The sequence below is a fragment of the Myotis davidii genome, unplaced genomic scaffold (genome assembly GCF_000327345.1).
Source record: "Myotis davidii unplaced genomic scaffold, ASM32734v1 scaffold284, whole genome shotgun sequence".
Lineage (NCBI taxonomy): Eukaryota > Metazoa > Chordata > Mammalia > Chiroptera > Vespertilionidae > Myotis > Myotis davidii.
Window position 1 is genome coordinate 1,855,027 of NW_006295261.1, and position 14,579 is coordinate 1,869,605.

The 14,579-nt window shown below is 38.1% G+C and overlaps 1 protein-coding gene across 6 annotated transcripts in view; it reads right to left on the minus strand.

The window, feature by feature from the left end:
• Window positions 1-5,866: 5,866 nt before the first annotated feature.
• Window positions 5,867-14,579, minus strand: part of ANKRD17 (ankyrin repeat domain 17) — a 170,723-nt gene continuing 162,010 nt past the window's right edge. For 4 of the 6 annotated variants that reach the window (XM_015567935.1, XM_015567934.1, XM_015567936.1 and 1 more), the window contains exons 31-34: window positions 9,926-10,174; window positions 8,707-8,885; window positions 7,897-8,061; window positions 5,867-7,253 (exon numbers count right to left, since the gene is read on the minus strand). In XM_015567935.1, coding sequence (XP_015423421.1) covers window positions 7,194-7,253; window positions 7,897-8,061; window positions 8,707-8,885; window positions 9,926-10,174 — 653 coding nt within the window. In that variant the 3' untranslated portion in view covers window positions 5,867-7,193. The remainder of the gene's footprint in view (window positions 7,254-7,896; window positions 8,062-8,706; window positions 8,886-9,925; window positions 10,175-14,579) is intronic. The other 2 variants (XM_015567938.1, XM_006769919.2) reach the window with 2 other exon arrangements.

Consider the following 14,579-nt stretch of genomic DNA (forward strand, 5'->3'; position numbering starts at 1 on the left):
GGGGCGCGCGCCCGCCCTCGGCCACGGTTGACCTTCCCGGTCAAGTCAGTGACGTTCGCGTCGCAGGGGAGATGACGTAAAGGATACGGAAGTCCCGCCTTTCCCACGCGGCACTGGGCAGGCCTACTGCGCGCGCAGGAAACTTTCCCGCTGCCGGCGTGGACCTGCTCAGAGGCTGGACCGGAACTGCAGAGGCAGGGGCGGGGCCTTTCTAAAGTCAGTCTTGACCGTGTGCCTTTTCATTCTTCTTTTTTTTTAACCTAATCGAATTGTGTCATTTTAATGGATGAAGCTGGGGGTGGGGTGTGGGGAGGGTGTAGTTTGCGGCCACGGGGTGGTCCCCATCTCTCTCTGTGCATCCTGATTGCTTCCCTAGAGATGGACTCAGTGTTGTGCCAGAGCCAACACGTGGCAGAAATGCCGCTTGGAGAAAGCCGTGTTTCTGACCGATCCTGCTTTAATCAGCACCGCTTAGGCCCCAGACAGTTCATCCAGTCTGTGGTATAGACATTGAACTGGCTCATCTGTTCCAGTTAGAATTTTTAACCCCACCTGCAAACTGAGTTTCCTTCATTTTATCTTTTCTAATACGTAGCTATTAACGTAAACACATTCAGACCTGTAAATAATTTTTGTGAGTTTATTTGAGCCAAAATGTCAACAACTCCCAGGGAGCAAATCTCAAGTATTGGGATAATGCTCCAGAGAATGGCTGTTTTTCGTCTTTTTTAATACATTACAAAGTGGGGGGTGGCATAGGTGGGTTACATGAAACCCACTGATGTTCAGAGAGGCTGGAGAAAGCAAAGCAGGGAAAACTCTAGAATGAGATAGTTAACAGTCAACGATTAACATAACAATAACAATGAAGGAATTTATGGTCTCCTGTCCTGGCTCCCAGGGCATCTGATTGTGGCCTGAGGTGTCTGGAAAAAAGGGAAGTTAGAAGTTACCCAGACATTTCAAGGGTATGTTATTATAGATGCAAAAAGACAGATAGGCTCAGTTAAGGTAAAGGTTGACCTTGTCAGTGAAGATAGCGGCCTAAGACATAACTACCCACCATAACTGCTTTTAGTTAAAGTTTAATTTCAGACCATCCTTTGTAGTTACTTTAGGTCTCATTTGGGTCATCTGCAATTATAAATACCATGCAGGCCTTCCTTGAGTTTGTCAGGTTAGCATGGGGCTCCTTTCATCAACATAGCAAAACTGATATTAAAGACTCAAACTATAAGAGAACATTTATAAAATCATGGAGGTGGAAGAAGTAATTCGTACAAGATAGGCTTAGGAAACAAGATATAGAGGTAAGGGAAGGGCCCTTGGAGCTTAGAAGTGAGGAAGGTAAAGGTGATGCAGGGGGCAGGGGGAAGCAAAGGAGTGCTCCTGGGAGGGAGAGCCCTCTGGGTCCCCTGTTCTCAGGGTTTTAAGGAGATTTAGGGGAGGTCCCAGGGGATCTCAATAGAATCTTCAGCAGCTTTCCTGGTCTGTCCTTTCAGGGTCCTGTCCCCACTGATTGGTTGGTTGGTGCCAGGGCAGGGGGTCATTTTTCAATGGAGCTGGTCCTGAAGCCAGCCATGGCTTTGCTCCTCTGGTTTTGCTGCTTTTTTGGGCCTGGAGCTAAAATACAACTGAGGTCTAGATGTTATCTCTAGGGAGGAAAGGTCAGGGGGTCCAAACCACAAGACCACTAATAGACTAGTGAAAGGGTTAACTTAAAATGCAGGCAGACAGGGCAGGGGTCCAGTGGAACATAGGCAGGGGCAGACATGGCGGTTTGAGCAGCCTAACCACAGGAACAACCAAGCAGAAATAATAAAATGTTTCTGGACTCAAAGCGGGAGGCATGGGAAAACAAAGGAGGGCCTTTAGCAACAATATGTACAAACACATAGAAACAGAAAAAGTTCAGCATAGGAACAGAGAACACATAGAAACAGGGAAAGTTTAGGCCCATTGCTGGGCAAAAACAATTGAGGGAATCTATCAGGCGACGACACAGATAACAGAAGCAGGCTTGTAGCAAATGTACCCCTGGACCATAAGGCTTTAACCGGCAGCCCATTCTTGGGTCCCCCTCCTCTTGTGGGAAGTCTAAATCTGCTTGTCATAAATTTCCCACTTTTGCTTAAATCTTCTGGTCCCTGTAGCTCATTCTTCGACGTCCTGAGACACGACCCCAGGAAAACACCTCGGCTCACCTTTCCGGTCATCACTAGAGGAGGAAAGGCCACCTGGGGACAAGGTCCCACCCTACAATTGTCCTTTGCTAGGCACCCAGGGCTTTCCACCCTAGGGACCTATACTCTGCTCATGTCTAACTGCCCACTACAGTACCAGGTACTCTTCTCTGGATCTTATCTTCCTTCAAACTGATAAATTTATGTATGAATTTTTAAATGTTTAAATATACATATCCCAATGTATGGTATATACAAACCAGTAACTAAAGTTCTGCAGCACACCAAAAATGTATTTTTTGATTTGACAAAAAAATGTGTAATTTTTATTCACTCACACTGGACAGCTGTGTTGGCTGTTGTCATTTTTATATTTAACAAGCTAAGAGATTAGTGCTTCTATTAGTCAGGGACTAGGATCTCTTCAAACAGTGTAGGCCCACCTTTGCTGCTTCTCATTGGGGTCACATATTCTCATCTTAAAGTGTTCCATTTGGATATTGTGATCCAAATAAAACTTATAAATATTTATTTCATATGTGTAAACATACATTTCTTAACTCATAATGGGGAAGATTAGAACTTGCTACCTACTTCATAGAGAAAGTTGGGGGGAAATCTCTATTATAAAGCCCAATACAAAAGTAAAGTATTAACATTAATGTGTATGTATGTACTAGTCATCCAGCAGTGTGATGCCCTGTCTTTTGAGTTGCAGAATACAGTATAAAATGAGCATACAAATATTGAGCAAACCAACCAAAACCATGTTAACCCTAACACTTTGCAAATGAACTTGTGCAACATAGTAAAACATGTTTTAAGTTCTATATTTATAGTCTATTCCCATCATTACTATTGTCACATGACTAATTTTTAAAACTTTGAGCTCCTTAAATTATGTATTTAATTTTTCTACAGCTTCTGAAATTATCACAGTGCTGAACAAAGGAATGGAGATCAAAATATGAATATAGGCCTAATATGCTTTCTAAAATTTAAAAAATTATTTTCATGAGCAATTGTTAAAGTGATCTCTGGGATCAGATTTAGATTTTTCTTTACTACTTTAAGGTCTCACTTTGCAAAACCAAAACTAATGTAGTTACCTTCTTTCTCTTTATTGAAAAAAAATCCTCTTGTATAATCTTGCTCATGTTTAGTTTGTAAGCATTTAAGCATGCAAAATTGGTTTTTACCTTTCAGAAGTATGAATTCATTTAAAAGCAGTAGTATGAAACCTCTTAAAAAACATATCTATTAGGAACACAACCTGTATTCCAACTGTCACATTATGAAGTAATTCTTGCTCTTGTCAAAGCCACAGTGGCTGTTTTCTCTATATTCACTTACCCACATACAAGTGATGGTATTTTTGCCATCCATCAAGGTGTGTAATATAGGGAACATAGGTTATATTAAAGTATTTAATGATGCTGTCATGCTAAATTCCAGTCACCTGGAATTAACACCAGTTAATTCACAATAACACTAGCTCTTGAGTATTGTGACTTAAGCATTTATCAATGGGATGTATATTTCCAAAGAGACTCAGGAGAATCCAGGATTTATAGAGTGTAACATAAGTATACCAAACATTAATATTAAAGAAAAATCTGGACAGGTTCACTTACCCTGGTTAATAGAATACTGACTACATATAGTGACTTAAAACAGTGAATTAGCCTGACCAGGTGTCGATCAGTGGTTGAGTGTCAACCCACGGAACAGAAGCTCTGTTAGAATTTCGACAGGCATTCCCAGGTTGTTGGGGAGCTTTTGATCCCCAGTAGGAGGCCTGCAGGAGGCAGCTCATGGATGTTTTTCTCTCATCAGTGTTTCTCTCTATCCCTCTCCCTTCCTCTCTAAAATCAATTTTAAAAATTAAAAAAACACCAATGAATTAGTTTCCCTTTGGTATTTTAATCATTTCAAAATAATTTTTAAAATTTGCGATCTGAAGTTTCAGCATGCTTAAAATGTTCTGTTCTGGAATGCCAGATCTGTGGGAATGTTTCTGAAAAATAAAATGAAAATAGATTGAAAAAAATCAGAGGATCTTAAGAGGTTTAGTGACCTTGAGTTTCCATTTAGCCTAACACTTTATATTGTTTTAATAAAGTAAATAATGTAGGGTGCAAAATAATTTTTATGAAATGTGTATTTAGAGTCATTTGAGTAAAAAAAAAGTTAGAATGATATTTTCATAAAGAACAAGACAGGCTCATTAAGTAAACTATCTCCAGTTCCCCTTTTTACCTCTTAAGTGGATAAATGACTATAAGTCATTTTCAATTAGCAACAAAAGGATTTAACTTTACAGTAATGAGAAACAGAAAGGGAAAATAATCTTTCAAGTAGATACCAAAATGAATTTTTGTGAATATGTTGGTATAACTTGAAATATGTTTGAAAGGCATGAAGTGGGTATTCTGTTGGCACAAGTAAACAAAATCATTTCTAAAGTAAATCTATAAACAGATTACAAAACAACTGCAATATTAACTATTTTGGGATATAAGGTCTAAACTAACCTAAGTGTTATTTCCAAGAATTAAGTAACTTTGTGAGAGACACACATCGATTGGTTGCCCTCCACAGGCGCCCCGACTGGGGCAGGTGAAAGAACCTACATCCCAGGAACATGCCCCTGATCTGAGACACTTCTCTCTTTGGTGCGAGAGGCTCACGTTCTAATCACTGAGCCATGCCAGTCAGGACTTAAGTCACTTCTTAAAAGAATGAGAGAAAAGAAATACATTGGGTCATCTGCAATTACAAATACCACATACTTTCAAAAGGGGGAGGGGGGAATCCTGGATGGTCCCAAAAGATAATGCTTTGTAATGTTCAAATAAAAATGCATTGCATTACATCTGAAATATAAAAAATGTATTTGAAAAATGTTCCTAATATAGGTTTCTAAAAGCATGTTATTGTAATTAATAAGCTCGATCTCCAAAATTAAATATGGAACATCCCAATCTATATCCCCATATCAGAGTTTGAAACTTAATATAGGGCTTTTTCTCTTCTTTTTTCAGTAAGATACTGAATTTTAAGAAATTCAGTTTTGTGAATCAATAGAACTCGTGTGTTGTAATAAATATGGGGTGGTATCTGTTATCTAGCAGGATAATTTTAATTGGAAAATAACCCTAATACAGGGAAGAAATTAACCAAAAATTATAGGATAGGGCCAAAAGTCATATATAAAACATTCTATTAAACAGCATTATATCCCTTTCTTAGTAAAGTGCTACAATTTTATTTCATAGCTGTATTAATTTGTAGGGTTGTATTTAGCCTTTCCTTTAAATTTGGCTATCAATCAGTCCGATATAAAAACAAATTTAGCTATTTTAAGACCATCCCCTAAATTACAAAATAAATATATGTTTGTTTACAGACCTCAAGGATATGTTTGAGAAATCTCCTTTTTATTCTTTATTCATGCCAGAGGTTAAAAAAATGTTTTTCATTTAATTGAGGAGCCAAGGAATCATTAATATTGTCAATGCTGGTGATTTATCTGAATTTTAGTTAGTTTGTTTCACCACTGTGGAATTTGTCTAATTAAAAAAAAACACAGATTGATACATACTTCACTTTTATGATTACCTTCTTTTACATTTCAACCATACAAATTTATTTTTCCATATGAGACAGGGTAGGACACATTCTTCTTGTATACGTTACTGTTTATTGTTTCAAGTGAATGGAATAAATTCCACTGAATAGTTTAGTGTGGCCCTGTATCATATATAAACAGGTTAAAAGAAGACTTTATTTTATAATCTGTATTCACGTCTACCATAAATTGTCTTCATGACAAGTGCAGAATTTCTTTAATTACTTGCCTCAAGTTAGCTGTTGATCCTTTTCACTGATAATACACAAGTGTAGAGAACAAGAAGCCTTAAAATTGGGGGGAAAACACTTTCCCCTATATTACTGAATATTTGAATTTTATGTTGACTCTGGATGACCAGGAAAGCCAGTGTTAAGAATCAATATTACCCAATATAAAATAGTACACTGAATTGTTTAATAATAAACAGTACATTAAGAGCTTGTATATGCTGACTGGGAACCAGTGGTGGCTTTTAAATTCTCAGAAAGGCTAAACATTTTATGGTTAGCAGAAACCACAGGTGATGATGAAGGTGCTCCATGTCTCTGTAGCAGCCATTACATTAAAAATGTTTACAAATTATGTCACGAGCAGTAAGAGAATTTTACTGGTATTAGTGATAAAGGTGAAGAGAAGAAAGAGTGAAGTGTGCATTAGTTAAGTGTGGCAAGGCAATAAAAAGACAGAAAAGTGATAAATTTCTTCTATACGTGCTTTGCTGCAAACAAATTCAAAAGAGCAATATGGATATTTAGAAAGCCAATGTTGGGAAACATCCATTGATAATGCCCGTTGTTTTACTTTATACTTAAATTACACAAGCAGAAAAGTTATGCTTATTAATAGTTTAATGTATGAAGGAAACATCCAGATTTCTGAATATGAAGGTACATATCTCACATTAATTTAAGTCTACATAAAGTAGAGCCTCTATACTGACATATTGAAATTTACTTTCTGCTTAGCCTTCTCTGTTATGTAAACAATTGTACATTTATTTGCCATTCTAAAACTTCAGGATCAAGTTTACATAATTTTGCTAAATTTCCGTGTTTGCTCAGAAGCAGTTTACAGTACTAATACCAACCAGCCAAAGAACAGCTTCAACAGAAAGTTATGTCCAAAGGGGAAGAGGGAGAGCAAAAAAGAAAAATGGTAAGAAAAATGCTAACTAAGGTAAAACAGATGATGATGGGGAATGGGCAGTCACAAATGTTCACAGAAAATAGGTCAGTTAGTAAGTTCTTCTGCAAAAAGCCTACACACTTCAGTCAAGCACATCAGTAGAATGATTTGGGAGCATAAAAATAGTTTTCCGGCCACTTGTGATTTCCTCTGTATGAAAAGGAATCTGCAGGCTAACAAGCTGATCTTCATCAGCCAAGCTGGTTCATATGCACACTGTTCATGTGAGGTGCCCAGGGTCCAGTCCACACCTATGAAGAAAGAACGTGCATTTTATTAAATGTGTATTTAACATATAGTTGACTAAAATAAAACTCTAGCTATGGACTAAAATAGCTAAATCTCATTTAAATTGCAACATACTTGAAAACAATGAAGAAAAGCAATGATAAGCCACTTTTACCAATTATATCCTTGCCTCTCCTCTTATTCCTCAAATAGGATCCAACATCATTTTTTAAAAACCATTACCTGGGTACATAGATTTATGACTGTAGAAGGAAAATGAGTCAAATATATTAAACATACACCAAAAAACACTAGAATATACAATGTATCTATGAATTTGTAATTATACATAGTTTTGACATTTATGATTCTCTCAATAACCTCTATATGGCCCTTTTCATAACTAGTAAATTTTGATCTATAAAATTATAAAACTTGGCAACTTAAAATCTTTTAATTACCATCTACTGCCAAATGAAATACTTTATGCCGTTCATAATTTTAGCACAAATTATGTACCATTTTCTACATCCCTCTGCTATATTAAATTTCCTTAACTGCCCATATTCACCATAATCTCTCACTACCGTGATTTACCTGTATCCTATTTGTCCCAGCATCTCATACACACTAATACATACATGTTCACTTAATGATCAGCCTTACCGTTTGAGGGCCATTATTTTCTGTGGAGCTTGAAACCATCTTTATTAGGGAGTTCCAAGAGGGGTCTGCAGCATGAGGGCCATTAAATATGGGTCCTGCAGCACCATCAGGAATAGGTGCTACTGAAGGAATCATTGCATTCCCATACACAGAAAAAGGCATACCCTTAAAAAAGGAGGGAAATAAATATTATGCACATTCAAATCACTGCTCACTTTTCCCAATATAACCAATAGCCCTAAAATTAATATTTGAGCCCTGGCTGGCTTGGCTCAGTGGATAGAGCATAGGCCTGTGGTCTGATGGGTCCCAGGTTTGATTCTGGTCAAGGGCACATAGCAGGGTTGCTCGATTCCCAGTAGGGGATGAGCAGGACACAGCCTATCAATGAGAAATTCTCTCCCATCATTGATGTTTCTCTCTCTCTCTCTCTCTCTCTCTCTCTCTCCCTCTTCCTTCCTCTCTGAAATAAAAATATATTTTAAATATAAAATATTTGAAACTTCACCTCATTTTGGAAAAGTGTAGGTTATCTAGGTAATCTAAAAATTACTTTCCATTATAATGATTTCTTGTAGCATTAGATATACATAAGCCTACTATATCCAAAATATTTTGTCAAAAAACATTTCTCTGAACTGAAAAGAAAGTAAGATTTATAAATATTTATATTTTAGCCAGATTTTGACCTATAATTGTAGGCCAAAGTCCCAAAATCATTCCACAAATGCTTATTCCCTTGAAATTGAAATAAGACTACGAAGAAAAACATCTGGAAATAATGAAAATGTTTATTTAAATCACCATTACCCCAACTTTAGGAAAGTCCATGTATCCTGCAGGAACATGCTGATGGAATGTACCAGAAGGAGTTACAATCCCTATACTCTCTCGCTCCATTGCTTGATGCTGTGAAAACACTCCTGGATCAGACATAGGCCTATGAATCATAGGATTTCCCATCCCAGGGTTACACCAGTCAACTTTGTCTGAGGGAAAAACAAAAAGGCAGGAGAAAATAAATGGTGATATTTAAAATCAGAAGAAAGCAAAATAAAATGTTTTATATATTTCTAGTATTTTCTACATTAAATTATGAATTCCTTCAGAATAATGACCTTTTTTATATATTTACTGCAGTATTTCTGTGTTTGTAGGTAGTGATATAATACTCTAACAAAATAACTTAAAACACTTTGTGTTACAAAACAAAAGTAAAAAAAGCCAACATAGGGTGAAGGCTAAAGAACCTCAAAGGAAATATTAACATCTCTTTTAATATGAAATGAAGAAAAGAATATGCTTACATTAGATCAAGCATGTCAAACATGAGGCCCACAATGAGTATTTTTGCAGCCCAGCCAATATAATGGCATATAAGAAACGTTTTAATAAAAATTTTGTAACTTAATTTTTACAATATCCTGTTATACATAATTATTAATAACAAACTACAATGTTTGCTAATGACTGATTACTATAATTGTGTTGCATTCATTTCCCTTATGCGCCTTACGTCCAGGTGCACCATTTCTTTCCGTTAATACTAGCAGCGAATATTTTAGCAGCTGATTGCCACGTCATTATGACTTGTTTAGTGTGCACAACAGAAAATATTTTGCTTTCAGAGAACAAGAAAAATAGGTTAATTTGCATTACACTTATTAATTTGTGCAGTTATCTAGTGTCTGGTAAATTAATGTTCAAGGAAAAATATTAATTTTTATTAAAATGTCCTATTATTTTGTTAACAATTACTTTTATTTCAGCCCTTTGTATTCAGCATGTCTCTATCGAAATAAACCTATGTGTCTATGAAAATTGAAGCTTTTTGTTTTTTTGCGGCCACATAAACTTAAACCTTGTTTACTTGGCCTGTGTTAGCCTTTGAGTTTGACATGCTTGCATTAGACTATTTTCAAAAAGCAATGATAAATTTGATGGGAGGTAATATGGGAACAGTAAATGTTCTGAACTCTTAAATAAAAATGATTACTTAATTTCCTCTAAGCAGAAAAGCATATCATACCTTGATTGCCACCAATCCCTTCAAAAGACCAGATGCCACTATGCCCTACTGATGTGGACAAATTACTCCCAATAACAGATGGAGCTGAAGTTCCAGTTTGCCTGATACGTGCAGAACGTTCAGTCCCAATTGGGACTGGAACTTTTCTGTCCTGAGAGACGTTGCTGGGCTTTTCTGACCCTAAAGGTACTGATGATGGGGCAGGAGAAGGTGCACGAACTCCGGAGGATACTGACTGTGCAGGAGAATCTAGAGAAAAGATATTTTGAAATAGTATACATGTCATCTATAAAGCATGACATTTTGTAAAACCAAATCTTAAATCTAAAGATGTCTTAAATATACATTCTGAAGAAAAATAAAATATGAAAAAAATGTTTAAATAATAAGTAATGCATGTTAAAATTTAAAGTTCCATGACTTCATACTCATTTTTCAATGTGGTGCACAATTTTTCCATTTCGTTATTTGATAATTGAATGTGAAGATGTACATGCTGCAACTATACATGTAATAAACCATTAAACTAATTAATATTTAAATTAATTAATCCTTGACATTGAGTAAAATATACCAGAGCAATCTGAAGAAAATGATTAAATTTTTTAAAAAATGGAGGTAGGGAAAATCATGTGCCTATTTTGACAAGTCCCAATCATGAGGATATTTTTCCATTCATTTTTAGAGAGAATGGAAGAGAGAGGAGGGAAAGACAGAAATATCGATGTGAGATAACACATCGATTGGTTGCCTCCTGCACAGGCCCGACCAGGGCAGAGCCTGCAACCCAGGTATATGCCCTTGACCAGAGGGCGACACGCTATCCACTGAGCCAAATTGGCTAGGGCCCTTGGTATAGTATATAATAAAAGCCTAGTATGCTAAGTGTCTGATCATCCGGTCGTCCATTCAAACAATCAAAGCGTAATATGTTAATGATATGCTAAGGCCGCTCAACTGCTCGCTATGATGTGCACTGACTACCAAGGGGCAGATGCTCTGACCAGTAGGTTAGCTTGCTGCTGGGGTCTGGCCAATCAGGACTGAGTGAGATGGGCCGGACATGCCCTGGAGCCCTTTCACGGTCCCTCCCGGCTGGCCAACGTCCCACATTCCTTCCCGGCTCTGATCGTGCACCGGTGGGGTCCCTTGGCCTGACCTGTGCCCTCTCGCAATCCAGGACCCCATGGGGGATGTCAGAGAGCCAGTTTAGGCCCAATCCCACAGGCCAGGCCGAGGGACCCCACTGTTGCATGAATTTATGCACCAGGCCTCTAGTAGTATGATAAAAAACAAAGGACTCAGATATCTAGCAAGTCTGGAAAAGCTAGCTGAAGAAAAAAATAAGTTTCTTTAAATCAGTACTTCACAGAATCTTAATATGCTTATAAAATATCAAAATACTACGCGGTATACCTGAAACTAATACAAATTAACACTGACTGTAAACTATAATTTAAAAAATAAAAAACAAGAAAAAGCTATGCCTCACTACCTGACTTTCTTTTACTATATATAGTGTGTGTGTGTGTGTATGTGTGTGTGTGTGTCTATACCCAAAGGAATTCAGGTAGTTAATAAATTTGCAAAAATCTCTCTTTCTACATTCATGCACACAGACACAAAAGCATAATGTTTCTATTTTCTCAAGCACTTCCCCAGGAATTTGGAAGACAAAGAATAATTCAATAAGATTAGCCTGAATATGTTTTAAAAAAGACTTCTCATATATAGTTTATAATCATATAGACTGGAAAGTACTGTGAAGATCAAGTCCTTCTTAACTAAGGCTTGCAGAGGTCTATTTTTTGGTTAAGTTGATAGGATCATCTATCTGTGAGTTATAGTGACATTAACTAAAAAGAGTGAATGTGAAAGCACTTCATAAATTATACTTATTATACAGATATTGTTATTATTGGGGACCAAAAACATGGAACATGATAGGCTTATCTATCCTATATAGTAAAAGCCTAGGTGGCGTCACACCCTCATTTGACATCACAAGATGGCTGCCACAAGATGGCCGGCAGGGGAGGGCAGTTGTGGGCAAGCGGGCTGGCAGGGGAGGGAAGTTGTGGGTGATCTGGACAGCAGGGGAGCAGTTAGGGATCAATCAGGCTGGCCTTCCCCCACCCCCCGCCCCCTGTGCACAAATTTTGTACACTGGGCCTCTAGTATGAATATAAAAGGCTGATATGCAAAGTGTCCCCTTGGGAGTTTGAGTGGGAGACTGTGAAGTTTGATTGCTCGTATGATGTGCACTGACCACCAGGGGGTGGTGCAGAATGAAGGGAGGCCAACTGCTGGCAGCCAGTAGCCAGGGAAGAAAGGCCCCAATCGGCCCTGATCATCAGCCAGGCCTAGGGACCCTACCTTTGCACGAATGTTGTGCACTGGGCCTCTAGTTATTTATACAAGTGAACCAAGAAAACTATTATCCTCTAATGACAAGTTGAAGTATACCTTGTGTGGTCATGGATCCAATAGCATTACTTGACAGCATTTACTTTTAACAAACCAAGAAAATGCAAAATCCAGGTAAGTATCTTTAAAGCAATTTAAATATTTGAAAATTCAACTTAAAAAATCTACTAAGCTAGCAAAGTCAAAACAAAAAACATGGGTAACATAAAACAAAACAAAGTGGATCCAAAGATACAAGTGAATGGGGACAAATTACCAACAACTTTAAGATTTATGTAGTATCAGCATCTGTATGGAAGTAAGCAATATGAGAACCATAAAACATTCAAAGGAACTAAAAGGAAAGCAGGGCAGGCCAATGAGAATAGGTGAAACTGGGAGAGTTCTGCCTATGTGTGGATGATTGCAAGGGATTCACAATAAGGTCTAAAAAAGCTGGTGCAATATGAGCCCTATGAACTCTCAAATGTACTTGCTGAAGCTTCCTTCCAGGATAAAGCCCCATACTGGTAAGAAACTTCTGGGAACAGATTCCAAACTGAGCAGGACAACAGATGCAAAGAGAACGTCCAGTCAAGAGCAGCGCAGATGCGGTAGGGGCGGGTGGATAAGGACAATAAAGCCAACACGTGAAGTATAAGACTATATTTTTGCACACCTCCCTACAAGAGGAATTCTGGCACCTTTAAGCTAGAAAACATATCCTGACCCACATATTGCTTCTATAAATTCAGGAAAACTAATTTCATTTAAAACTGCAAAACACAATAGAAATGCAGTAAAATTCCATATAAAGCTATTATATGAAATAAAAGATATGGATTTTTGTAGACAACCAAAGCATGCCAGAAAGAAAGCTATATCCTAATATTCCAAAGGTACATTAAAAAGAACTATACCCTAAAATTCCAAAGTGAGCCATAAGAAAAAAAACAACAAAAAAAATTGAACAGCATAATTCTAAATTAGTAAAACTGGAAACAAGATGACAAAACTCAGGAAAGTATTAAAATGAAAGAAGACTCCAGAAAAGACTAATAAATTCAACTATATATAAGGAATGCAAGATGGTATAAAGACTAGGGATAAACAAAATTTTGTTTATTGCTTTTTAAACCATGTATTGAAAGGGCATAATTACATTCCTGTGAAAAATGAACCCAGAACAATTAACTCCAAGACATAGTCAAAGGAAGCGGCAGGAAGGCAGGCAGGCAGGATGGTAAGAAGGAAGGATGAATGAACCTTACCTTCCCCCAGGCCCATTCCCAAGAACCTGCCCTAACCTCTGTGTATGATCTAGTTTATTTTCCTGTATCCTACCAAAAACAAAAGCAAAGTAAAATGAGGGCAACTCTCTAACATTCTGTTTAAATGAACAGAATAACTAGGCTTGCCTGCTGACCTGTCCCATTTAGACATTTGCCCTTTTTGTAGATTCTGCCACCACACTAATCACAGTTTTTATCACATGACTGTTTTCTGCTTTCACCCTGCAGGTTTGCTGGACTAAGGACAAGCATCTGACTAAAGAACGATCCATTTCAGGCTAGCCAGCAATCTTTGAGTGGTCTGGCCTGACTTGAACATATGAGCTGAACCAATCATATTCCTCATTCAGGAAGATGCAATTAACTAACAGAGAAAAACTGGTTAATTAACTATGAACTGACTCTTTGAAAACTACACACAAGATGAGATTATGAAAAAGTCTAGGTATAAAGAGAGTAAACAAAGAAGACTCACAAGAAACAGACCATGAGTAAGAGACCATAAATCCTCTAAAGGAGCGGTTCTCAACCTGTGGGTCGCGACCCCTTTGGGGGTCGAATGACCCTTTCACAGGGGTCACCTAAGACCATCAGAAAACACATATATAATTACACTAGGGGCCCGGTGCACGAAATTCGTGCACTGGGAGTGTGTGGGGGGGGAGTGTCCCTCAGCCCAGCCTGCCCCCTCTCACATACTGGGAGCACTTAGGCGTTGACCCTCATCACCCTCCAATATCAGGAACGGCCCCCTGCCCAGGCCTGAGGCCTCTGACAGAGGCCTCAGGCCTGGGCAGGGGACCCTCATTTCCCCCCATCACTGGTTCTGCCCCCAGCCCAGGCCTGATGCCTCTGGCCCAGGCATCGGGCCTGGGCAGGGGACCCCCAGCCCCCCGCCCAGGCCTGATGCCTTGGCCAGAGGAGTTGACCCTCATCACCCTCCGATCACCAATCAT